General features: G+C 38.8%; 1 protein-coding gene and 1 long non-coding RNA gene across 9 annotated transcripts in view; one reads left to right on the top strand and one right to left on the bottom strand.

Moving 5' to 3' along the window:
• The first annotated feature begins 399 nt into the window (after positions 1–399).
• The window catches only part of CCDC90B (coiled-coil domain containing 90B), a 48,156-nt gene continuing 21,151 nt past the window's right edge, over positions 400–27,404 (top strand). Inside the window, exons 1-4 of one of the 6 annotated variants that reach the window (XM_053203752.1) lie at positions 400–896; positions 5,660–5,779; positions 7,938–8,041; positions 26,886–26,987. In XM_053203752.1, the coding sequence (XP_053059727.1) occupies positions 797–896; positions 5,660–5,779; positions 7,938–8,041; positions 26,886–26,987 (426 nt within the window). In that variant the 5' untranslated portion in view covers positions 400–796. Of the gene's footprint in view, positions 897–4,683; positions 4,708–5,659; positions 5,780–7,937; positions 8,042–26,885; positions 26,988–27,404 lie in introns of those variants that run through there. The other 5 variants (XM_027039890.2, XM_015074494.3, XM_053203749.1 and 2 more) reach the window with 5 other exon arrangements.
• LOC128311878 (uncharacterized) overlaps positions 5,924–27,404 on the bottom strand; it is a 37,083-nt gene continuing 15,602 nt past the window's right edge. For all 3 annotated transcript variants that reach the window (XR_008290526.1, XR_008290524.1, XR_008290525.1), the window contains 2 exons: positions 6,575–6,760; positions 5,924–6,375 (listed from right to left, as the gene is read on the bottom strand). This is a non-coding gene — a long non-coding RNA (uncharacterized LOC128311878). The remainder of the gene's footprint in view (positions 6,376–6,574; positions 6,761–27,404) is intronic.

The following is a 27,404-nucleotide window of genomic DNA, read 5'->3' as shown; positions in this document are numbered from 1 at the left end:
TAGAGTAACTGTTTACATCCTTGTGAGAATAATTAAGCCACTAAAACCCAACCATTGTGTACCACTTTAAAATTTACGAAGAACATATCAACATACTTGAACCCCAGAATTACTGTGTGTTGTTATTTTTAACATTTTTTCCGTGTGGAACAAAGTCTGAGGTAACAGGTCTCAGAGGGTAAGTGATGAAAAACAGCATCGCTCTGGAAACGGAGAAATTGTTTCCCTCAAGACCGGAACTAAACTAACTGCAGTTCATCCTCCTGTACACAAGAGGGCAAAGGAGTAGGCCATGGAGCAGTAAGAATGAGCACCTCGCTGGACTACGTTTCCCAGGTTTCTGCGCGATTGCCCGGAACACTCAGCGGATGAGGATTTCAGGTCCCGGGTTGCTGGGCGGTGGGGTGTGACGCAATCTCACACCCAGGGGCGTAATGGCCTCGGGGTTTTCCCGGGGGACTTCCGGTGTTGAACTGTACCTCATTGCTAGGAAACGGGCGCCAGAAGGTTCTCAGACAAGGTCCCGCTTTCCTAGAGTGGTAACGTCGTGCGCCGGTTGGGAAAGGGCGGTGGAAGGAGCGGAGCCTCTGTGAACCATGCTCGAGAACTGTGGGTCCGTCTGTAAAGAGGGCCGTCTTAACGGTACCGAGGTTAGAATCTGCGCTGGGAAGGACGTTTGCTGCAGGCCGAAAACTACACTTCCCAGAATCCTCGTGGTGCCAGAACTACGTTGCCCGAAAGCCTGAGCGTGATTCAGCCAGCCTCTCACCTCCACCCGCCAGCCTCAAAACAGGAAATGTGGAGTCGCAGTGTTTGGCGGCTCCTGTGCTCAGACGGCCGTGCCGGCCGCCGGGTTTCCATCCTCGGCGGGCGTTTCTCGCCGGCCCTGCGGAGAGGTGAGACGAAACGGCTTGGTGTCGATGCCTGCGTGCTATTTGGGGATATTGCGGGTGGTTTGTGCCAGCTCCGGCGAGCGGTAGATAAGAGTGCCACGCCCCTCCCAGCCCCTGGTCCTGGCGACCCTGCCGCTGCATCTCGCCCGCTTAGATTGGGGCGGGAGGGGTCAGGACTGAGTAGAGAACCCCTTCTCCTCTTTTGAGAGCGAGCCCGTGAAAGCCTGGGGCTCCCACCTGGCTCCACCACTAGAGTCCCTCGGGCTTTTCTTTCTCAGCGCTTGGTTCCTTTTTATTATCAAATGAGGCTGGCAATCCCCGCCCTCTCCGAGGTCTGTCTGGAGTAATCTGTGTTCTGAGAGTTCTGGTTTCTTTCGTGGCTTGTTCAGACTTAAGCTGTTATTTGGGTGTTCTGAGAGTTCTGGTTTCTTTCGTGGCTTGTTCAGACTTAAGCTGTTATTTGGGTGCTGTCTCGGACCCAGGTTTTTGGTAGACACAGCATGCATTTCAGGTCAGGCCAGCTGTATTTCGCTGTTATTTCCAGTACTCGGCAATCACATTGTAGCCTTTCAAAGCAAAACAAAACGTGAATACTGGAACCTGCAAGTGTTGAACTTGTTAGCACCACTGTTAGCATTGTGTCCTAAAGGACAACCTGACTTGAGAGGTTAAAAGATGTCCAGAGTCTCCCCACACTCTTTAAGAACTCTTTAAGGTTGTCCGCGGAATGGGCACTTGGGACTAACCTTAGCATTCTCTGTTCCCCTTCTTAAATCTTCAGTGCCATGAGAAATGAGCCACTCTGTACCCACTATACTTTGTTCCATTTTGCTAATTGCTTCATTTTACTCACACAGTAAGATTGCAGTGGTTGATCTTGGATCTGTGAGACCGCTGTTTAGCTGCCAGTGTCTGTCACAAGGTATTTGGTTATATATTTATATATACTAAATGTGTTTAGCATACATACACATTATGATGGACTAATTTGAAAACCTTGACCTTGACCCACAGAGGGATCTCCTTTATTATTCAGTTTCTTTTTAAAAGATGAATAAGAGAAGGCATGGGAGGGTAATGCAGTTTGTCTAAGTTTTAATAGTGCTGGATTCCTAGGTCATGACTAGTTCCCAAAGGAGGCAGAACAGAAATCCTGGGGGTACTTTTTAAAAATACATAATTTTAAGTCCCACTCCAGAATAACTGAGTCAGTCTTCAGGGGTGGAGCCCAGGGATCTCTGTGTTACTTCTTAATTCTGGTAATTCTGATGTAGCTAGCAAAGCACATGTCATCTGACCAGCATATAGAAATAATGTATTAGTAACCAGCTGTGTCACTGAAGTGTTGCAACTCTGAATGTTAGTAAGTTAATATAAAACTTGTAGCTTAGATTTAATGAGACATCATTTTACTTGTGTTATCAAAAGTAAAATCTGGCCTTTTCTGGCAGTCTTGGTGCAAGGTAGGCCAGAGTGCTAATCCAAGATATACAACTTAGTAGCTTTGTGATGCTGGTTAAGTCTTTAAACTGTGAGTTTTTTCTCAGTCTTAAGAAAACTACAAGATAGATATGAAAGAATCGGAAGAAATAAGAATGAAAGGAAGGGCTTGGGGTTTTGTACAATTGTATACGTTTTGGGAACTTTTAAGGTATTAAGGACCTGTTATCCCACCCTGAGCTAAGAACAGTGATTCTGGTTGTCTCCTCTACCTATTAATGTGCTTTCAAAGACTTACTCTTAAAAGTGCTTATGAGTTGAAGTACTTGTGACACCCTACTATGGATGTCAAATGGCTTTTGCATTTCCTTATTGCCTCTAAAGAAGAGTGCTCTCTAAAGTCCTGCTGCAAAGGAGGGGGTCAGCACCCATCTCTTAGGATTGTGAAGATTTAACCAAAGATTACATGACTATTTGAGTACACCAAAGGAATGAATGGTCCACAGATCCTTCTGAATTCTCTGCCCTCCTCATCCCCATAGTAAATAGTGCCCAAGGTAGGAACAGCAAAGGTAATTCACGCATTGGTGAATTTTGCTCATCCTGTTCCTCCTGCCTGGATAACTCCTCTTTAAGATTTACTATCATTAGTATCTTTTCCAGATAGCCATTCTTAACCCTTTATTCTCATTGAGGGCCAAATGTCTCTTCCTTGTATTCCCTTATGGATATACCTTGATAGCACATGATTTAAAACCACAGCCTTTATCTTCATTGTACCCATAACACCTAGCACAGTTCCCTTTCAATGAGCAGCTTTCTACAGAACACTCAGAATTGTATTAGGCATTGGGGATTCAGTGATGAGCAATAACAGGTGTGGTTCTTGCTCATAGGGATTTCATAGTCTAATGCAGGGGTCAGCAAAGTTTTTCTGTAATGAGCCAGGTTACATTTTAGACATTGTGGGCAATACGGTCACTTGCGACTACTCTTGTCATGTTAACATGAAAGCCGCCGTTGATAATACGTAAATCAATGAGCATGGCTGGGTTGCAGTAAAGCTATTTAGAAAAACAGGTGGTGGTGGTGACGTGCAGGCTGTAGTTTTCTGATGTGATTCCTGACCTAGTGGGAAAGGTAAGCAGTTAACAGTCATATAAATGTGTAATTCATGAGGTGTGGCAAAACAGTGTTCTAGGATCCTGTGAACAAGCAACACCTGACGTAAAAGAGGCTGGGCAGGCTTTCTGGAGGAGACATTCAAACTGAACTCAGAAGGATAAACATGAGCAGGCAAAGAAAAGGAGAGCTTTCTTAAGTTTTTCAGAGAATTAGGGAGTTAAAAGAATCCTTAAGAGCAGAGAGCCAAAGAGGGGAGACAGGAGACTGCAGCTGCACCCTGCAGATTGTGGCTGTGTTAGGTATTTGGTATCTCTCCCATATTCAGTAGGAAGCTGCCTTTTGTGAAAGGCATTCAAATGTTTGTTGACTGAAATCAGAGGAATTGTGCACTAACCTGCCTAGCTCTGAGACCATAACATCTCAGGCAGTTACTTAGCACTTCTGAGCCTGTTTTCCTCATCCATAACATGAGAATTTTAAGGATAAGTATTAGGTGTGAAAGCAGTATCATGTCATATAAATATTACCTTCTCTCCTCCCCCACCAAGTAAACCTTGAATAAAATACTAAACTTCTAATCAAGGAGAGATAACTTCAGGTACTAATCAATCCTAATACAGTTGTTACTGGAAATATTGCTGAAACCTGCCCCTCTTTTTCCTCCAATTTTTTCTTTTCCTCCTCAGGTCTAATATTGACACACAGGCACATTGCTGAATTCTTCTAGATGGCACTCAAAGCCAAAAAGATTGCTGACTGCTGTGCTAATATGTGTGTGTATGTGTTCAAAATTGATCCACTTTTACATCTGATTCCCATTATCTCTAAACAATTTATCTGAGTATTTAAATAAATTGATCTAAAAGACTGGCCATCACTTTTTCATCATTTGAATTTAGAGTTTATATTTAGATAGATACTGTTTTTAAACCTATCTTTCCTGCCCACTTACTAGTCCACAAAGTCAGCAAAGACATCAGTTATGTCTGGTTTTCTCATCATCCTCTGTACCTGGTGCTCAAGTGTCTGTTGGCTGGAAGAATATTGCTGGAAGGATATAGGAAAGAATTGCATTTTCCCTACAGTACCTACAGAAAAGCAATACTTGAGGTTGCAGCTGTGTCTTTTTAAGTACCTACGTATATTAAGTGGTTTGGGATAAAAAAGAGAGACAGCATAGGGTGACAGAGCCTGAGCTTTGGAGTCAGAAGACCTGAGTCTGAATTCACTAATGACTCTGTGACTGGAGGTAAAATGCTTTACCTTAGGTTCACTTACCTTATCTAAAATGGATAATGCCACCTTGCCTTTGTAGTATATAAAACATCTAGTACAGTACCTTGTGTTCAATTAATAATTATACTAATTAGCTGTTATTTTACTTAATATATAGTAATAGTAATGAAGTTGAATGTAAACAGAGTTCTTGCTGAAAGAGAATACTTTTTAATGAAATTCACCAGCAATATATGGAAAAGGACCGTACTGTGTCTAGGTTAAAAATTGGGAATTTATTGAAATGGTACATTTATTTCAAAGATAAGAAATTTGCTAGGGCTTTTGTGTTGCCTCTAGTAAATACTCCAGGATTTAAAATCAGATTCATTGATTGATTCAACAAAATATTGTGACCCAATTATTTGCCGAGTACCGTTCTAGGTACCGAAGATACAGTGATGAAAAACACAAAGTGTCCTAGAGCTTGTACTCTGGTTCAGAGAGACGAACAAGACGAGTTCAGATTAGAACTGAGGACTGTGATGGAAATAAGCTGGATATGTAGGAGAGTGGGAGTTCAAAAAGCTACTTTATGTGAGGATGTAGGTATAAATAATTATCATAGCTCTGTGAAAGACATCTTACCACCTAGGAGAGTTGGATGGTTTCCACTCTTCCAGTAATGAGAGACATGACAGTGATATCCAAAGCTTTTGATGTATATTACATTACAACTTTTTACTGACTCTTAACAAATAAAACATCATACTGAAAGAAGGAAAGGAAGCATTTATTGAATGTTTGCCGTGTACAGAGTACTTTTAGACACTTTTCAGATAAAAGAGTCCAAGGCTCAGAGGAACCCGTTTTCTTCCTTGAAATTACAGAATTCCTAAGCAGAAGATGAGAGAAATGCTTGAGAAGCTAAAGTGGCACACTTGTGTTAGTTCCTACAAGGAAAAAACCCTGTCTTCTCTTTTCAGACTTTTTCACCACCACAACCAAGGAAGGATATGATATGAGGCGAGTGGACCTAACTCCTTTAGAACAAAGGAAATTAACGTTTGATACCCATGCACTGGTTCAGGATTTGGAAACTCATGGTAAGAAACGGATAACTCTTGAAAGAATTTAACAACAGTCATAGTAAATTACCTAGTCAAGACAGTATAATTATTATGGACAATTAAGAATCAGTTGAAATACAAGTGCTATCCATACAGTGGAATATTTTACAGTCATGAAAATGGTATTGCTTGAAGAATATTTACTGATAATGAGAAATAAGATAGAGAACTAACATATAACATTACATATGCAGTATGATTTCAATTATGTAGAAAAAAACTGCAGAGTTTCTAGGCTGATACTAAAGTTCATGTGTAAGTACAAGGACTGCTTAGGAATAGCAAAAAAGAAAAAGGAACAAGCACAAAAAATAACCAGTTGTCAAAGCAATAATTTAAATTGTGTGATAATACAGGAATAGAAAAGTTGATAAATGGGGCACCTAGGTGACTCAGTCAGTTAAGTGTCCAGCTTCAGCTCAGGTCATGATCTCACAGTTCATGAGTTCGAGCCCCATGTCAGGCTCACTGCTGTCAGCACAGAGCCTGCTTTGGATCTTCTGTCCCCCTCTCTCTCTGCCCCTTCCCTGCTCATGCACATGCTGTCACTCTCTCTCTCAAAAATAAATACACTGTAAAAAATAAAAAATAAGAAAAGTTGATTAATAAAATAGAGTTGTATTCAGATAGGTAAACATAGATATTTTTAGCTAACAATAAGGCATTACAAATTAGGGAAAGGAAGAGCTATTTAATAAATTGATAAGATACATGACTAGCCATTTGAAAAAATAAATTCCAGGTTGATTAAAAGTCAAATGTATGGGTTACCTGGGTGGCTCAGTCAGTTGAGCATCCGACTTTGGCTCGGGTCATGATCTCGCAGTCCATGAGTTGGAGCCCCATGTCGGGCTGTGTGCTGACAGCTCAGAGCCTGGAGCTTGCTTTGGATTCTGTGTCTCCCTTTCTCTCCGTCACTCCCCCACTCATGCTCTCTCTCTCTCTCTTGCTGTCTCTCTGTCAAAAATAAATAAACATTAAAAAAAAGTCAAGTGTAAAAATATGAGGGAAAAGTTTAAAAAAATGCTGGAATACTTTAAGACTTTTAGATTGAGGAAACAAGACATAAAACTCAAAAGCAGTGAACTAAAGACTGACGTGTGACTACTGAAATATTTAAATCTGTGTATCAAAGGGTGTCATCTGTAAAGTTAAAAATATTAGGAATAGACATAATAATGAGCCTATTGCTTTAATACACAAAATTCATATGAACCAATAAGGAAATGTTCAGTATCTTATAGGAAAATGGGTAAAGGCCATAAATAGCACACAGAAAAATATAAATAGGCAATAAATATATGTAAGGTGCTTAACTAAGGAAATGCAAATTTTAAGTATAAAAATGCTATGCCATTTCATTTTTTAATGCCAATTATAAACTGAAAAAAAAAAAAAAAACTAGCAGTATCCAGTGTTGATATAAATATGGGGAAATGGATCAGTGGGAATTAAAATTGCAGAATGCTTTTAGAGAGTAATTTAGCATAATCTGAAATTTTTTATTGTAACCATTTTTTAAAAAGTAAAAAATTTAAGGGTGCCTGCGTGACTCAGTCGGTTAAGCCTCTGACTTTGGATCAGGTCATGATCTCACGGTTTGTGAGTTTGAGCCCCGCGTTGGGCTCTGTGCTGACACTTCAGAGCCTGGAGTCTGCTTCAGATTTCTGTCTCTCTCTCTCTCTCCCCTCTCTCTCACTCTCTCTCTCTCTCTCTCTCTGCCCCTTCCCCACTCATGCTCTATCTCTCCCTCTTTCAAAAATAAATATTTTTTTAAAAAGTAAAAAATTTAAATGATGAGGAAAGTTATTCTAGCTGTCTATGTTGATATGGATATCATTTTTTAAAAATATAAACATATGTTGGGCGCCTGGGTGGCTCAGTCGGTACACGTCCCACTTCGGCTCAGGTTGTGATCTCGCAGTCTGTGAGTTGGAGCCCCACGTCGGGCTCTGTGCTGATGGCTCTGTGCTGACGGCTCCAAGCCTGGAGCCTGTTTTAGATTCTGTGTCTCCCTCTCTCTCTGACCCTCCCCTGTTCATGCTCTGTCTCTCTCTCAAAAATAAATAAACGTTAAAAAAAATTAAAAAAAATAAAATATATATATATACACATATGTATTTGCTCTCTACAGGATTTGACAAAGCACAAGCAGAAACAATTGTATCAGCATTAACCACTTTATCAAATGTCAGCCTGGATAGTATCTATAAGGAGATGGTCACTCGAGCTCAACAGGTAATATTTTCATTATTATCAATTGTGACCATTTCATTAGACAATCTTTTTCATATGGCATCTCTGTCAACCCACCCACCCGCCAAACATACCTGCATCTTTCTCTCTACAAAGGGACCAAAGAACAAAAGCAAAACTCTTCAGTAAAGTTAGTATCTAAAGAGATTGAGGAGTTAGAAGAGTCATAATAAAATTATGGTCACACAGAGAATGAAATTTTGTCAAAGCTTTCATTGTGTGAGATAATTATATATTATTTGAATTATTTGAGGTGGTGGTAGGTGATCAGTGAAACAACTTCTTCCCTACAGAATACCTACCACAGTAGAAAAGCTAACCTATTAGATAAAAACATTTAACTGCAGTCAGGTGTATGTTCTGGTTAACTTTCACAAACGGAAGAGACTTAATTAAACATGGCTGGAAAGGATTTCATTAAGATGCTTTAAATTTGGATACACAAATTCTTAAAGTCAGATAATGCCGTTTACTAAGAACTTACAGTGAGAGATGCACAGGGCTGTGGATTTCTCACATATTATCTTATGTAATCCCTCTAACAACCTTGTAAAGTAGATAGAATTATTCTACTTTGCCACTGAGGAGAGAATCAGATTAATTTTTTACAGTTGTCATTGTGGTGCTGTGGAGAAAAAGAATAATTTTATATAAAACATAGAATAAGCTAAATGAGCTTGACTGTGGAATATAATTGATAAAACTCATAATCGTGAATTAATCGCTATGATTAAAAATGTTTACTTTCTGTAATTTTATACACACACACACACACATACATGTATATTTTCTTTCCCTTGGACTTGACAAATACTTCATTTTTACTTAGGAATTAAGATTTTCCTTCTTTTTTTATTCCTCCTCTCCCAAGTGATGCACTGTTAATACAACGTTGCATTAGTTTCTAATGTACAAAGTAGTGATACACCAATTCTATACATTACTCAGTGCTCCCCCATGATATATGTAGTCACTATCTGTCACTATACAGTTTTTTTATAAGAGTCTGTTACTTCGTTTGTGTCTCTCTTTTTTTACCTTTGCCTATTTGTTTCTTAAATTCCACATCTGAGTGAAATCATAAGGTATTTGTCTTTCTCTAACTATTTTACTTAGCATTGTAGTCTCTGCCTCCCTCCATGTTATTGCAAATGGCATGGTTTCATTATTTTTTATGGCTGAATAATATTCTATTGTGTATATATACACCACATCTATATCCATTCATCATTCGATGAGCACTTGAGCTGCTTCCATAATTTGACTATTGTATATAATACTGCAATAAACATAGGGGTGTATGCATCCCTTTGAGTGTTTTTGTTTGTTTTTTAATGTTTGTTTATTTTTGAGAGACAAAGTGTGAGCAGGGGAAGGGCAGAGAGAGGAAGACACAGTAGCCAAAGCAGGCTCTGGGCTCTGAGCTGTCAGCACAGAGCCTGATGTGGGGTCAAACTCACAAACCATGAGACCGTGATCTGAGCCAAAGTTGGATGCTTAACCAGCTGAGCCACCCAGGTGCCCCTTGAATAAGTGTTTTTGTATCTTTTGAGTTAAATACCCAATAGTGCAATTACTAGATTATAGGCTATTTTTCATTTTTTGAGGACCCTCCCTACTATTTTTTATAGTGGCTACACCAGTTTGCATTCCCACCAACAGTGCAGGAGAGTTCTTTTTCTCCACATCCTCGCCAACATGTGTTGTTTCTTCTGTTGTTGATTTTAGCCATTCTGACAAGTATGTGAGGTGAAATCTCATTGTAGTTTTAATTTGCATTTCCCTAACAAGGACTGATGCTGATTGAGCATCTTTTCATGTGTCTGTTAGGCATCTGTATATCTACTTTGGAGAAATGTCTGTTCATGTCTTCTGCCCATTTTTTAATTGGATTATTTGTTTTCTTGGTGTTGAGTTGTGTAAATTCTTTATATATTTTGGAAACTAAGCTGTTATCAGATGTGTCATTTGCAAGTATCTTCTCCCATTTCATAGGTTGCCTTTTAGTTTTGTTGATTGTTTCCTTTGTGCTGCAGAAGCTTTTTATTTTTATGTACTCCCAGTAGTTTTTTTTTTTTTTTTTTATTTCCCTTGCCTTGGAAGACATATCTAGAAAAATGTTGCTACTGCTAATGTCAGAGAAATTACTGCCTGTGCTCTTTTACAGGACTTTTCAGTTTCAGGTCTCATATTTATGTGTTTAACTCATTTTGAGTTTATTTTTGGTATGGTGTAGGAAAGTGGTCCACTTTCTTTATTTTGCAAGTAGCTTTCCGGTTTTCCCAGCACCATTTGTTGAAGAGGCTGTCTTTTTCCCACTGCATATTCTTTTCCTCTTGTGTGAAAGATTAATTGACCATATAATTGTGGGTTTATTTCTGGGCTTTCTATTCTGTTCTATTTTGGGGACAATACCATACTGCTTTGATTACTACAGCTTTGTAATATAACTTGAAGTCCAGAATTGTGATACCTCCAGTTCTGTTTTTCTTTTTCAAAACTGCTATGACCGTTCGAGGTCTTTTGTCATTCCATACAAATTTTAAGGTGGTTTGTTCTAGTTCTGTGAAAAATGCTGTTGGTATTTTGATAGGGTTACATTAAATCTGTAGATTGCTTTGGGTAGTATAGACATTTTAACAGTATTTGTTCTTCCAGTCCATGAGCATGGAATATCTTTGCATTTCTTAGTGTTGTCTTCAGTTTCTTTTATCATTGTTTTGGAGTTTTCATAGTACAGGTCTTTTACCTTCTTGATTAAAGTTATTTCTAGGTATTTTATTATATTTGGTGCAATTGTAAGTGGGATTATTAATTTCTCTTTCTACTGTTTCATTAGTGTATAGACTGCAACAGATTTCTATACATTGATTTTGTATCCTATAATTTTACTGAATTCATTTATCAGTTCTAGTGGGTTTTGGTGGAATCTTTAGGGTTTTCTATATATAGTATCATGTCATGTACAAATAGGGAAAGTTTTCCTTCTACCTTACTGATTTGGATGCCTTTTCTTTTTGTTGTCTGATTGCTGTGACTAGAGCTTCCAGTACTGTGTTGAATAAAACTGGTGAGAGTAGACATTCTTGTCTTGTTCCTGACCTTTGGGGAAGAGCTCTCAATTTTTCTCCATTGTGTATGAAGTTGGCTGTGGGTTTGTCATAAAGGCCCTTATTATGTTCTCTCTAAACCTATTTTGTTGGGGCACCTGGGTGGCTCAGTCAGTTAAGCATCCAACTCATGATTTCAGGTAAGGTCATGATCCCACAGTTGTGAGACAGAGCCCCACGTCAGCAATAGAGCCCACTTAAGATTCTCTTTCCCTCTGCCTCTCCCCTGCTTGCACTCTCTAAACAAACAAACAAACCTACTTTTTTGACGGTTTTTATCATGAATGGATGTTGTACCATCTTGAATGCTTTTTCTGCATCTATCAAAATGATCATATGGTCTTTATCCTTTTTTTTATTATTAATGTGATGTTTCATGTTGATTGATTTGCAAATATTGAACCGGCCTTGCATCCTGGGAATCAATCCCACTTGATTGTGGTCAGTGATATTTTTAATATATTGTTGGATTCAGTTTGCTAATATTTTTGTTGAGGGTTTTTGTATCTATGTTCATCAGAGATACTGGCCTCTAGTTCTCTTTATTTATGATATCTTTATCTAGTTTTAGTTATCAGTGTAATGCTAGCCTCCTAGAATGAATCTGGAAGTTTTCCTCCCTCTTCTGTTTTTTGGAATAGTTTAAGAAGAGTAGATATTAATTCTCCTTTAAATGTTTGGTAGAATTCACCTGTGAAGCCATCTGGTGCTAGATTTTTGTTGGGAGTTTTTGCTTACTGATTCAATTTCATTACTGGTAATTGGTCTGTTCAGATTTTCTATTCCTGCTTCAGTTTTGGGTGATGATTTGTTTCTAGGAATTTATCCATTTCTTGTAGGTTGTCCAGTTTGTTGGCATATAATTTTTCACAATATTCTCTTACATTTGTTTGTATTTCTGTGGGTTAATTTTCTTCTTTGGTGATTTTGTTAATTTCAGTCTTTTTATTTTAATGAGTCTGGCTAGAGGCTTATCAGTTTGTTGATCTTTTCAAAGAACCAACTTTTGGTTTCATTGATCTCTTTCATTGGGGTGTTTTGTTTTGTTTTGTTTGTTTGTTTTTTAGATTCTTTGTCATTTATTTCTGCTCTAATCTTTATTTCCTTCCTTCTGCTGGTTTTAGGTTTTGTTCTTTTTTTAGCTGCATTAGGTATGAGGTTAGGTTGCTTATTTGAGATTTTTCTTGCTTTATGAGGTAGGTCTATATTGCTATAAACTACCTTCTTAACACCACTTTTCCTACATCCCAAAGATTTTGGACCTTTGTGTTTTCATTTGCATTTGTTTCCATATAATTTTTTATTTCATCTTTGATTTCTAGGTTTATCAATTCATTGTTTAGTAGCATGTTATTTAACCTCTGTGTATTTGTGCTCTTTCCATATTTTTTTCTTGTGGTTGATTTCTAGTTTCATGGCATTGTAGTCCGAAAAGATACATAGAATGACTTTGATTTTTTTTTAATTTGTTGAGACTTGTTGTGTGGCCTAATATGTGATCTCTTCTAGAAAATGTTCATGTGCACTTGAAAAGAATGTGTATTCTTCTATTTTAAGGTTGAATGTTCTGAATATATCTGTTAAATCCATCTGGTCCACTGTGTCATTCAAAGCCACTGTTTTCTTGTTGATTTTCTGTATGGATGATCTGATCATTGATGTAAGTGGGGTGAAGTGGGGTGTTAAAGTCCCTTACTGTTATTGTATTACTACTGATTAGTTCCTATGTGTTTGTTGTTAACTGTTTTATGTATTTGGGTGCCACCATGTTGGGTCCATATTTACAGTTGTTATATTTTCTTGTTGGATAGTCCCTTTTATTACAATATTGTGTTCTTCTTTGTTTCTTATTACCATCTTTGTTTTAAATTCTATTTGGTCCAGTATAAATGTTGCTACTTCAGCATTCTTTTGATATCCTTTACATGGTAAATGTTTCTTTGTCCCTCACTTTCAATCTGCAGGTGTCTTTAGATCTGAAATAAGTCTTGTGTAGGCAACATATAAATGGGTCTTTTCTATCCACTTTGTCACCCCATATCTTTTGATTGTAGCATTTAGTTCATTTACATTTAAAGTAATTATTGATAAATATGTACTTATTGACATTTTGTTACTTTTCTGTGGTTGTTTTTTGTACTTTTTCTCTTATCCTCTTCTTGTTCTCTTTCACAGTTTGCTGGCTTTCTTTAGGGGTAAAGTTGAACTCCCTTCTCTTTAGTCTTTACATATCTGTTACTGGTTTTGATTTCTTTGTATACCATTAGGTTTGCATATAACATCTCCGTGTGAAGTTGATGGTCTCATAAGCTTGAACCCATTCTTTACACCCCCGCCCACCCACATTTTATGTATTGATGTCCTATTTTGCATCCTTTTATTTTGTGATTTCCTTGACTGATTTTTACTGATACACTGATTTTCACTTCTTTTGTGTTTCCTGCTTTTTATACAGTCCTTCAGTTAGTCCCCTTTAATAATTCTTGTAGGACTGGGTTAGTGGTCGTTCACTCCTTTACTTTTTCTTTTTTTTTTTTTGAGAAACCATGTCTCCTATTCTAAATGATTGCCTTGCTGGATAGAATATTCGTGGATGCAGACTTTTTTCTTTTCAGCACTTTGAACATATCATGCCACTCCCTTCTGGCCTGTAAAGTTTCTGCTGAAAAATGCACTGATAGCCTTATGGGGTTTCCCATTTATGTAACTGTCTTTTACTGTGTGTAAATTTTTTTTTTTTAACTTTTTAAATTTTTTTGAGAGAGGGATCATGCACACATGAGCACAGGAGAGGAACAGAGAGAGGGGGAGATAGAATCTCAATCTCCATACTCCATGCAGAGCCTGATGCAGGGCTCAGTCCCATAGCCCTGAGATCATGACCTGAGCTGAAATCAAGAATCAGACACTTAACTGAATGAACCACCCAGGCATCCCTAAAATTCGTTATCACTACTTTTTGTTGTTTTAATTACTATGTGTATTTTTGTGCACCTTCTTTGGTTAATATTGTTGGGGGTTCCCTGTGCCTCCTGGATCTGGATATCTGTTTCCTTCCCAGATTAGGGAAGTTTTGAACTATTATTTCTTAAGATAAATTTTCTGCCCCCTTTTCTCTGTTCTTCCTCTGGGATCCCTGTATTGTGAACATTAATTACACTTGTTGGAGTCACTGAGATCCCTAAGTCTGTTCTCATTTTGCATTTTTTTTTTTTTTTTTGTCTCTTATATTTGCTCAGCCTGATTACTCTCTCTTGCTCTGTTTTCCAGGCCATGAATTCATTGTTCTAATTCCTCTAGCCTGCTATTTAGCCTGTCAAGTGTATTTTTGTTTTAAATTTATTGTTCTCTTCATCCCTGAGTGGCTCTTTTTTGTCTTTAAGGGTCTCACAGAATGTCCTCCACTCTTCTCAAATCCCATGAGTATCTTTATGGTCATTACTTTAAATTCTCTATCAGGCACATTTGTTTATCTCTGTTTTACTTAAGTCTCTTCCTGTGATTTTGTCCTTTTCTTTAATTTGGTTTGGTCTCTTCACTTTACCTAACTCTGTCTGTTTTCGTGTGTTAGGAAATTCAGCTACATCTCCTCCTCTTGAGAGTAGTTGGTGGGATGCTCACTTTTAACAAGCTGGCTGGTCCTCTTTTATGCAGCTGCTGTGGGTACTGGAGTTGGCTTAAGGACATTCCACAAAGCACACGTGGGCGGGTGATGCAGTTTTAACAAGGTGCACACATCCCCCACAGGTGGTCAGAACACATTGTTGGCAAGGTTTGTGCTAGTCTTCTGGGGGAGAGGACCTTTAGTTGCTGGATTGAGGCAGGTTTAGCTGGAGAAGGTTGGGGTGGTGCAGTGTAAGCAAATTAGGCAGTGAATGCCCACAGGTGCTGGTTCCCACCAGTGGAAGGGTGATTGTGCTGGGGTTGGTGGAGGGAAATGGTACATGCCAGCTCCTTTTTCCCTGGAGATGTCCCTTAAGGAACTCTGAGATTACTAACTCTCCTTCTCAAATGCTCTCATTTTTCAAACTGCTGCCAGTTTTTTTATTGTGTGTGTTTAGGGTTTTTTGTTTTTTTTTTTTTTAAACAAACTGATGCTTCTAAGCTGTATCTCCTGGGCTTTTTGGGGGCTATCTATTTAAGTGTCTCTTTAAGTGTGGGACTCAGCGTTCTGCTGCTCTCAGGGATTTTTAAAGTTGTAGGCTTTAAGTCCTGCTGGTTAAGAAATCACCAAATCTACCCCCTCTCATTTTCAAAGCCAAATCCTGTGGAGATTCGTCTTCCCTGTGTAGGTTCCCTGATGTGATATTCTGTTTCTCACCCCTCTCTGCACCTCACAGCTCCCTTCCTCTGGCAGCCAGACCCATGGGGTTCAGCTCCCCACAATTTCTGTGCCTTTCTACCCTCTTTGATGTGGCTTCTTCTCTACAGTTACTTGTGGAGTTTGTTCTGCTAATCTTGGGTCATTTTCTGGGTTATTTGCATTGATGTGAGTGTCACCAAGTTGTATTCATGGGACAAGGAAAATTTAAAGGCTGCCTATTCTGCCATCTTCCTCAAAAGTCCAAGCTATTGACATTTTTTATAATATTCTTAAATTAGATTTTTAAGTTTACCTATAACCCGTGAATTAAAATTGTGGCTTAAGGAAGTTTTATGCTGGCAATACCATTTAATCCTACATTCAAAATGCTAAATTTTGGTGTTTTTATGATTAGTGTGTGAAATTAACATCTCATTCCGTCATCGAGCCTAATCCAATTGTTGACCCCACCCCCACCCCAAAGATGTCATGAAAGATGGGTTTGAGGCTCAGGGCCTTGTACTTGATCACTGCAGAAAGACTATACTGTTAAGTACACTCAATCCAAAAATTCAGTTATATTCTGAATTCACATAAAAACTGAATTATAGGGTTTTTTGTTTTTGTTTTTTTTTTTGGTGGAGTTTAGGGCTTAGGGTTCTATGTATAGTATCATGTCATCTGTAGACAGTGAGCATTGTACTTCTTCCTTACCAATTTCTATGCCTTTTATTTATTTTTCTTGCCTAATAGCTGTGGCTAGAACTTCTAGTACTATGTTGAATAAAATTGGTGAGAGTGGGCACCTTCATCTTGTTCCTGATATTAGAGGAAGAGCTGTCTGTTTTTCACTATTGAGTATGACATTAGCTGTCGGTTTCTCATATGTGGCTTTTATTATGTTGAGTTATATTCCCTCTGCACCCACTCTTTTGAGAATATTTACACGAATGGATGTTGTATTTTATCAAATACTTATTTTGCATCTATTAAGATGACCATATGGTTTTTACCCTTCCTGTTGTTAATGTGATGTACCACACCAATTGGTTTATGAACACTGAACCATCCTTGCATCCCTAGAATAAATCCAACTTGATGGTGGTAAATGATCCTTTTAATGTATTGTTCAGTTCAAAGTTTGGTAATATTTGTTGAGAATTTTGTATCTGTGTTTATCAGAGATGGGCCTGTAGTCTTTTTTTTTTTTTTTTTTTTTGTAAAGTCTGTTTGGTTTTGGTATCAGTGTAATGCCAGCCTCATAGAATGAATTTGGACGTTTTCTGTCATCTATTTTTTGGAATATTTTGAGAAGAGCTGTTAACTCTTCCTTAAATGTTTGGTAGAATTCACCTGTGAATTTGTCTAGTTCTGGACTTTTGTTCATTGGGAGTTTTTTTTTGATTATGTCTTCAGTGTCATTGCTAGTTCAGATTTTCTGTTTCTTCCTGGTTTAGTTTTGAAAGTTTGTATCAGTTTCTAGGAATTTATCTATTTCTTCTAGGTTGTCCACTTTGCTGGCATGTAACTTTCTGCAGTATTCTGTTATACGCTTTTCTATTTCTGTGGTGTCAGTTGTTACTTCTGTTTCATCTGATTTTGTGTCCTTTATTTTATTCGCAATGAATCTGGATAAAAGCTTATCAGTTTTGTTTATCTTTTCGTAGAATCAGTTTTTTGTTTCATTAATCTTTTTCTATTGTTTTTTAGTCTGTATTTCCTTTATTTCTACTCTCATCTTTATTATTTTCTTCCTTCTACCAACTTCGGGTTTATTTTGTTTTGTTTTGTTTTTTCTAGTTCCTTTAGGTATAGGGTGAGATTATTTGAAATTTTTCTTGTTTCTTGAGGTAGGCCTGTTTCACTATGCATCTCCTTAGAACTGTTTCACTGTGTCCCACAGACTTTGGAGTATTGTGTTTCATTTTCATTTGTCTCCGTATATTTTTTTTTAATTTCCTCTTTGATTTCTTCATTGAAGAAATTTGTTGTTTAGTAGCATTTTGTTAACCTCCCTCCCCCCACCCAACACCCTGCCAACAACCCTGTTTGTTCTCTATATATGAGTCTCTTATGGTTTGCTCCCCCTACTTTTAAAAATCTTATTTCTGCTTCCCTTCCCCTATGTTCATCTCTTTTGTATCTTAAATTCCACATATGAGTGAAATCATAGAATATTTGTCTTTTTCTGACTCACTTATTTAACTTAGCATAATATATTCTAGTTCCATCCACATTGTTGCAAATGGCAAGATTTCATTTTTCTTGATCACCAAGTAATATTCCATTATGTATGTAATTATATATACATATATATATACCACATCTTTATCAATTTATCAGTCAATGGACATTTGGACTCTTTCCATAATTTAGCTATTGTCAATAGTGCTCCTATAAACACTGGGGTGCCTGTGCCCCTTCAAACCACCACTCCTGTCTCCTTTGGATAAATACCTAGTAGTACAATTGCTGGGTCTAGGGCTAGTTCTATTTTTAATTTTTTGAGGAACCTCTATACTATTTTCCAGAGTGACTGTACCACTTTGCATTCCTACCAGCAATGCAAAAAGGTTCCCCTTTCTAGGGGCGCCTGGGTGGCTCAGTCGGTTAAGCGTCTGACTTCAGCTCAGGTCATGATCTCACGGTCCGTGGGTTCGAGCCCCGCGTTGGGCTCTGTGCTGACAGCTCAGAGCCTGGAGCCTGTTTTGGATTCTGTGTCTCCCTCTTTCTCTGACCCTCCCCTGTTCATGCTCTGTCTCTCTCTGTCTCAAAAATAAATAAATGTTAAAAAAAAAAAAAAAAGGAAAAAAAGGTTCCCCTTTCTCCACATCCTCGCCAACATCTGTTGTTGCCTGAGCTGTTAATTTTAGCCATTCTGACGGGTATGAGGTGGTATCTCATTGTGGTTTTGATTTGTATTTCTCTGATGATGAGTGATGTTGAGCATCTTTGCATGTGTCTGTTAGCCATCTGGATGTCTTCCTTTGAAAAGTGTTCATGCCTTTTGCCCATCTCTTCACTGGATTATTTATTTTTGGGGTGTTGAGTTTGATAAGTTCTTTATAGATTTTGGATACTAGCCCTTTATCAGATGTGTCACTTGCACATGTCTTCTCCCATTCCATTGGTTGCTTTTTAGTTTTGCTTATTGTTTCCTTCACTGTGCAGAATCTTTTTATTTTGATGAGCTCCCAATAGTTCATTTTTGTTTTTGTTTACCTTTGCTTCTAGAGATAGGTCAAGTAAGAGGTTGCTGCAGCTGAGGTCAAAGAGGTTGTTGCCTGTTCTCTCCTCTAGGATTTTGATGGCTTCCTGTCTTATGTTTAGGTCTTTTCATCCATTTTGAGTTTATTTTTGTGTATGGTATAAGAGAGTGGTCCAGGTTCATTCTTCTACCTGTCACTGTCCAGTTTTCCCAGCACCATTTGCTAAAGAGACTTTTTTCCAGTGGATATTCTTCGCTGCTTTGTCAAAGATTAGTTGGCCATATGTTTGTGGGTCCATTTCTGGATTCTCTTTTCTGTTCCATTGATCTGTGGGTCTGTTCTTGTGCCAGTACTATACTGTCTTGATGATTACAGCTTTGTAATACAGCTTGATGTCCGGAATTGTGATGCCTCTAGCTTTGGTTTTCTTTTCCAGGATTGCTTTGGCTATTCGGGGTCTTTTCTGGTTCCATACAAATTTTAGGATTATTTTTTCTAGCTCTGTGAATAAGGCTGGTGTTACTTTGATAGGGATTGCATTGAATGTGTAGATTGCTTTGGGTAGTATAGACATTTTAACAATATTTGATTTTCCAATCCATGAGCATGGAAAGTTTTTCCATTTCATAAGCTTTATATAGTTTTCAGTGTATAGATCTTTCACTTTTTTGGTTAGGTGTCTTATGGTTCTTACTACAGTTGTAAATGGGATCAATTCCTCAATTTCTATTTCTGTTGTTTCATTATTGGTATATAGAAATACAACCTATTTCTGTTACTTTGCTGAATTCATGTATCAGTTTTACATGAGGCTGAGCATCTTTTCATATGTCTGTTAGTCATCTGGATGACTTCCTTTGAAAAGTGTTCATGCCTTTTGCCCATCTCTTCACTGGATTATTTATTTTTGGGGTTTTTTGGTGGAGTCTTTCAGGTTTTCCACATAGAGTATTATGTCATCTGTGAAGAGCAAAAGTTTGACTTCCTCCTTGCTGAGTTGGATGCTTTTTATTTATTTGTGTTGTCTGATTGCTGAGGCCGGACTTCCAGCAGTATGTTGGATAACAGTGGTGAGAGTGGACATCCTTGATGTGTTCCTGACTATAGAGGGAAAGCTCTTAGTTTTTTCCCATTGAGGATGATATTAGCAATGGGTCTTTTGTATATGGTGTTTATGATCTTGAGGTATGTTCCTTCTGTCCCTACTTTCTTAAGAGTTTTAATCAAGAAAGGATGCTGTATTTTGTCAGATGCTTTTTCTGCATCTGTTGAGATCATGTGGTTCTTAACCTTTCTTGTATCAATGTGATGTATCACATTGATTCACGTGCAGATATTGAACCAGCCCTGCATCCCAGGAATGAATTCCACTTGATGGTGGTAAATAGTTCTTTTAATGTATTGTTAGATCCTGTTTGCTAGTATTTTGTTGAATTTTTGTATACATGTTCATCAGAGAAATTGGTCTGTCTTTCTCCTTAGTGGGATCTTTGTCTGGTTTTGGAATCAAGGTAAAACTGGCTTCATAGAATGAGTTTGGAAATTTTCCTTCCATTTGTATTTTTGGAACAGCTTCAAAAGAATAGGTGTTAACTCTTGTTTAAATGTTTGGTAGATTCCCCTGGGAAGCCATCTGGCCCTGGACTTCTGTTTGTTGGGAGATTTTTGATTGCCGATTCCATTTCTTTACTGGGTATGGATCTGTTAAAAAATTTTTGTTTCTTCCTGTTTCAGTTTTGGTAATTTATATGTTCTTAGGAATTTGTCCATTTCTTCCAGATTGCCCAATTTGTTGGCATATAATTGCTCATAAAATTCTCTTAATATTGTTTATATTTCTCTGCTATTGGTTGTGATTTCTCTACTTTCATTCATGATTTTACTTATTTGGGTCCTTTCCTTTTTCTTTTTGATCCATCTGGCTAGATTAACAATTTTGTTAAATGTTTCAAAGAACCAGCTCCTGGTTTCGTTGACCTGTTCTGTTTTGTTTTGTTTTATTTTAATATCCTTGATTTCTGCTCTAATCTTTATTATTTCTCTTCTGCTGGTTTTTGGCTTTATTTGCTGTTCCTTTTCCAGTTCCTTTAGGCATAAGATTGTGTATTTGAGACCTTGCTTCCCTCTTTAGGAAGGCCTGGATTGCTATATACTTCCCTTTTATGACTGCCTTTGCTGCATCCCAGAGGTTTTGGGCAGTCATGTTTTCATTTTCATTCACTTCCATTTACTTTTTAATTTCCTCTTTAACTTCTTGGTTAACCCATTCATTCCTTAGTAGGATGTTCTTTAATCTCCAAGTATTCATGGTCTTTTCAAATTTTTTCTTGTGGATGATTTCCAGTTTCATAGTGATGTGGTCTGAAAATATACTAGGTATGATCTTGATCTTTGTGTACTTGTTGAGGGCTGATTTATGATCCACGATGTGATCTATTCTGGAGAATGTCCCATGTGCACTCCAGAAAAATGTGTATTCTGTTGTTTTACAATGAAATGTTCTGAATATATCTGTTAATTTCATCTGGTCCAGTGTGTCACTCAAAGCCATTGTTTCCTTGTTGATTTTCTGCCTATATGATCTGTCCATTGTTGTCAGTGGGGTATTGAAGTCCCCTACGATTATAGTATTATTATCAATTAGTATGTTTGTGATTACTTTATATATTTGGGTGCCTCCACATTGAGGGCATAAATAAATACAATTGTTATATCTTCTTGTGGATAGATCCCCTTTATTATGATATAATGCCCTTCTTCATCTCTTGTTACACTCTTTTGGTTTAAAATATAGTTTGCCTGGGGGCACCTGGGTGGCTCATTCGGTTAAGCATCTGACTTCAGCTCAGGTCACGATCTTGCAGTTCATGAGTTTGAGCCTCACATCGGGCTCTGTGCTGACGGCTCAGAGCCTGGAGCCTGCTTCAGATTCTGTCTCCCTCTCGCTTTCTGCCCCTCCCCCACTCACGCTCTCTTAAAAATAAGTAAACATTAAAACACATTAAAATAAAATCTAGATTGTCTGATAGAAGTATGGCTACTGCAGCTTTTTTTTGATGACCATTAGCAGTATAGACAGTTTTCCATCCCCTTATTTTCAATCTGAAGGTGTCTTTATGTCTAAAATGAGTCTCTTGTAAGCAGCATATAGATGGGTCTTGTTTTCTTATTCATTCTCATACATCTTTTGATTGGAGCATTTAGTGCATTAACATTTAGAGTGAGTACTGAAAGATAATCATTTAGTGCTATTGTGTTGCCTGTAGAGTTGGTGTTTCTGGTGATGTTCTCTGGTCCTTTCTAGTCTTTGTTGCTTCTGGTCTTCTTTGTCTTTTTTCCACTCAAAGTGTCCCCCTTAAAATTTCTTGCAAGACTGGTTTAATGGTCATGGACACCTTTAGTTTTTGTTTGGGAAATTATTTCTCTCTCCTGCTGTTTTGAATGATAGTCTTGCTGGATAAAGAATTCGTGGCTGCATGTTTTTCCAATTCAGCATGTTGAATATATCTTGCCATTCCTTTCTGGCCTGTCAAGTTTCTGTGGATAGGTCTGCTGTGAACCTGATCTGTCTTCCCTTATAGATTAAGGATGTTTTTTCCCCCTTGCTGTTTTCATAATTCTTTCCTTGTCTTGTGTATTTTGTGAATTTGAGTATGATATGCCTTGGTGATGGGTTTTTGTTGAATCTAATGGGAGTTGTCTGTGCTTCCTGGGTTTTGATGTCTGTGTGCTTCCCCAGATTAGGCAAGTTTTCCTCTATAATTTGCTCATATAAACCTTCTGTCCCTTTTGCTCTCTCTTCATCTTCTGGGACTCCTATGGTTTAGATGTTATTCCTTTTTAATGAATCACTGAGTTCTCTAAGTCTTGTATTGTGATCTTTTGCTTTGTTTCACTCTTTTTTTTATCTACTTTGTTTCACTCTTTATCTACTTCATTATTCTCCATAATTTTACCATGTATATTGCCGATTCGCTGTTCTGCTTTGTCCATCGTTGCCGTTGTGGCATCCATTGAAGATTGCATCTCGGTTATAGCATTTTTAATTTTGGCCTAAGTAGATTTTATTTTTTTATCTCTGTAGAAATGTATTCTATGGTGTCTTTGCTTTTTTCAACCTGAGTTAGTATTCTTATTATCGTGGTTCTAAATTCTAGTACAGACATCTTACTTATGTCTGTGTTGACTAAATCCCTGGCTGTCATTTCTTCCCATTCTTTCTTTTGGGGTGAATTCCTTTGTTTTTTTCATTTTGGAGGAAGGATAAAAATTAATAAAATAAAAAATAAAAATTATAAACAAAACAAAGTCAAAGGAAGCCAGATCCTAGGTTTGTTTCAATCTCCTTGTTGAAAGAAACTTTATAGAATGTAGAAAATAAAGGAAAAGGAAAGAGGGGGAAAAGTGTAAATAAATAAGTTTTTTCTCTGTATTCAAGAGATAAAAGAAAACCGAAGTAAAGAAAATGAGCAAATAAATGAGCCAGCAAATAGAATGAAACCCAAAAGAATTTATATCCACTTTCCCCTAGAACTGAAACTATGAAGCACTCTATAGTCCGTATACTAAGCAGATGGAGTGATTTGTGCTGGTCTTCTAGGGGATGGCTTGGAGGGCACAGTTGGGCAGGGCTTGGTGTAACAGCTCCGTTCTCCACTAGATGGTGCTGCTTAGCTTGCTGGGCTGGATCTGTGTGTGTGTGTACCTGTGCATGTGCGGTTGAGGTGGAATTGACTTCACCCAGCTCCCTAATCTCTGGCTCAGGAACTTCGCAATCTCACCAACCCACAGTCAAGCACCGCTCCTTTGTCTCAGGTCTTGTTCACTCCCTGCCTCTACCCTGTCTGTCTAAGCTGTCTGCCTGCAAGACAAACCTCCTTCTTGAGATTTATCTCAGATGGGGTTGTGTTTCAAAACCCCACACTTTGGAAACCCCCACCGACTCTCTGGGGAGGGTCTCACTGAGCATTGGCCGGAAGCCAGCTTGCCCCAGAAAACGTTTGTGTGGTCATACGGTGGCAGAGGTTCAGAGATTATGGCAGTCCGTAACACACAGTTGGCGCCAGGTTTCACAGCACTCTGGCATCTTTGTCCCAATACCAGCAAACAGGGCTGCTCTCTGGGGTCCTCTGGGACCTTTGCCTACCAGGAGGCCGTATGGTGTCTACCAAATGCACTCCATGCAAGGGAACCACTTTTCCCGATGTGGCATATGGACCCCTCAAACCCCACTGCCTGCTCCTGGGGATTCTACCTACTTCCTCACCAGAGCACCACCAGGCACGGGGCTCTGAATCTTCAGACTCTGCGCTCCACTGTGTATAGAATCCTGGTGGTATTGAAGCCCTTTCCTTTCTCCCTGTCAATGGTTTTGGGGAACAGATTTCTTGTTCAGTCCCCTGCGAGTATTTTCACTCTTTCTCTCTCAAACTACTTTCAGGGCAAGTGCTTTTCTTGTGCACAATCCTGATGTACCACACTCTACCCCTTTATTTTTTCTTAGTCTTCTCTCCACAAAAACAGCTCCCTACCCTCTGTGGCTTTTCTCTCCCCCAGTTCACCTCTGCACACCATGTATCTGCCGAGTTCTGTGGCTCAGGTTATACGGATTGTTGCATAAATCCTCAGATCAATTTCCTAGGTGTTCAAAATGGTTTGGTGTTGATCTAGCTGTGTTTCAGGGATGAGACAAGCTCAGGGTCTCTATACTTCTCTGCCATCTTAACTGCTTCCTCTGGCCTGTATAATTTCTGCAGGGAAATCAGCCCATGGTCTTATGGGGTTTCCTTGTATGTAACTCATTGCTTCTCTCTTTCTGGTTTTAAACTTCTCTCTTTATCTTTAATCTTTGGTATTTTAATTATTACTTACTGTGTGGACCTCCTTGGCTTCATCTTGTTTGGTACTTCTGCACTTATCGAACATAGATACCTGTTTTCTTCCCAGAGATAAGGGAGGTTTTCAACTATCATTTCTTCAAATAAGTTTTCTGCCTCCCCCCGCACCCCGTGTCTTTTCTCCTTCTGGGACCTCTATAATGCAGATGTTCTTGCTTGATTTTGTCTAAGAGAGTCCTTAACCTATCCCTGTGTTTTTTTTCTTTTTACTGTTCAGCTTGGGTGCTTTCCATTACCCTCCTTTCCATATCATTAATCTGTTCTTTTCCATTCTCTAATCTGTTGATTCCCTCCAGTTTATTTTTCATTTATTGTGTTCTTCAACTTGGTTCTTTTTTTTTTTTTTAATTTTTTTTTTTTAACATTTATTTATTTTTGAGACAGAGAGAGACAGAGCATGAACGGGGGAGGGGCAGAGAGAGAGGGAGACACAAAATCGGAAGCAGGCTCCAGGCTCTGAGCCATCAGCCCAGAGCCTGACGTGGGGCTCGAACTCACGGACCACGAGATCATGACCTGAGCCGAAGTTGGATGCTCAACCGACTGAGCCACCCAGGCGCCCCAACTTGGTTCTTTTTTTATATGCTGTCTCTTTGTTCAAGTTCTCACCAAGTTTATGCACTCTGCTGTCCAGTCCAGTGGGCATCTTTATGTCCATAATTTTGAAGTATTTATCAGGCATACTTATTTCCATTTTATTTAGTTCTGTTTCTGAGGTTTAGGCTTTGTTCATTCGTTTGAAGCAAATTCTTTTGTCTCTTCCTCTTGCTTTACTTTGTGAGTTACACACAACAGCTACCTTTTCAAAGTAGGATGATCTTGTGTATAGTCAAGTCATCCCCTGTGGAGAATGTGTGTCTGGTGACATTAGCTGGCTTTCTGAATATGTGGCTGTCATGGGTGTTGGGGCACTTCATGTTAGGGCCACTTTGGTGGGATGGCCAGAGCCAAAGTGGGTACAGGCCAGAACTGTCTTCAGACTTTCCACATAGAGGTGCATCCTGGCCAGACAGCTGAAGTTGAAGTGGGTGCAAGCTGGAGGTTCCCAAGGCTCTCAGTGCAGAGGTCCCCCAGGCAGGACAACTGGTGCTATAAAGGGTATCATTTGGGGGGCAAGCCCAGTGTTCTTGCCATGGAACATACCCTGGTAAGATAACTGAAACTGAAAAGGTTCCAATCTGGGAGGTCTTGCGACTCTCTGTGGAATTAGTGCCCTGGCAGGACAGCTTAAGCTGAAGTGAGCATGAGCCAGGGTGGTCCGGGGGCTCTCTGCATAGACGGCACCATAAGAGAGTACCTGGTGCTGAAATGAGCGCAAGCCAGGGGTAAGTGCAAGCCCAAGACACACCCTGGTCAGGTTGCTGCAGCTGCTGCAGGGTATGGACCACTGGATCGCTGGACACACTCCACAGAGTGTGCCCTGATGAGTTGTCTGGAGTCAAATTAGCCACGAGCTAATTTGGAAAGGTAACAGGATGCTCTGAGCTGGGGGTGTCATGCCACATCATCTGGAGTTTAAGTGCTGGAATTCTGGAGTGTTCTGGGGTGCTTTGTACCTGCCTCACCTCGGAAGGTGAGCTGTTGTGAACACTGACCAGGGGTATTCTGGTGTCTCCACGCTGGGGCCACGACACTGTGCTGGTTTGGGCTGGGGGCCTAGTGTTTGCTGAAGTGGTAGGCTGGCTATGGTGCCCAGACCCTACTCCTGTCTGTGCTCTAAAAATGGAAGGGGAATGTAAACAGTGATGCTCACCAGCCCCTCAGAACTAGAGAGTCCCAGCAGCACTCTCTGGAAGAGTTCGAGGGCTGGATCTTTTATATTCTAGTTGCCCTTTTAAACCTCAGCATTTTTTCTTTATCCCAGGGCAGATGAATCTGCTCATGGTCATTCAGTACTGTCCCTCTTACTGCAGTTCTCAGTGTCTGCAGTTCTCAGTGTCAGGATTAGGGATTCCCTTCATTACTGTGCTTCTGTCTCTCTTGCCTTTCTCTTTGTGGTATATTTTTTGTTGTGCAGAAGCTGGCCAGTTAGCCCTGAGGTGTCCTTCAGGAGGAAATGCTTTATAAATAGGTATAGATTTGGTGTATCCATGGAGGAGGTGAGTTCAGGGTCCTCCTGTGTCACAACCTTGGACTGGAACCTCCTTTTCATTTTTATATATAGGTTTCATATGGTTTTGTTTAGTTAGCCAAGCAACATTACACCTTGTACCATAACAACAGATTCTTTTACATTCCATGAAAACAATTCTGTGTAAGGTGAAAGCATTCCATATATCACTAGGTTATTTCAATTTTGCTTTCCAGGAAATAACAGTACAACAACTAATGGCTCATTTGGACTCCATCAGGAAAGACATGGTCATCCTAGAGAAAAGTGAATTTGCAAATCTGAGAGCAGAGAACCAGGTGATACTAGTTTGTTTATTACTAATAAAATAACTGATTTCACATGTGTTCTAATAGGACCAAGTAATGATTTTATGTGGTCATTCAGTAACTTTCAACAAGTTTTTTGATCAAAGTATGCTAGATGTTTAACCTGTAACTAATCTTTCTATGTATCAATCATAGTCTAGACCAAAGAATAAGAGTTGTATCTTACACATGTAAAAGTCAAATGTAAGGGGAAATCTTTATATATAAAATGTTTCATATTATATATAAAATTTCTAATATAGCTCAATATAATGTTCTCAAAATTTAAAGCAATGTGCCATTTTATATGAATCTGCAGTAATTTTTGTGAGTTAAGAGAAAACTGCTTCTGTAATTCATTTGGAGTTTTAATTTTTTTTAATTTTAAATATTTTTAAATTTCAAATA

This window comes from Acinonyx jubatus, chromosome D1 (assembly GCF_027475565.1).
Source record: "Acinonyx jubatus isolate Ajub_Pintada_27869175 chromosome D1, VMU_Ajub_asm_v1.0, whole genome shotgun sequence".
In the NCBI taxonomy this organism is placed as follows: domain Eukaryota; kingdom Metazoa; phylum Chordata; class Mammalia; order Carnivora; family Felidae; genus Acinonyx; species Acinonyx jubatus.
This window is presented reverse-complemented; position numbering and strand designations above follow the sequence as displayed.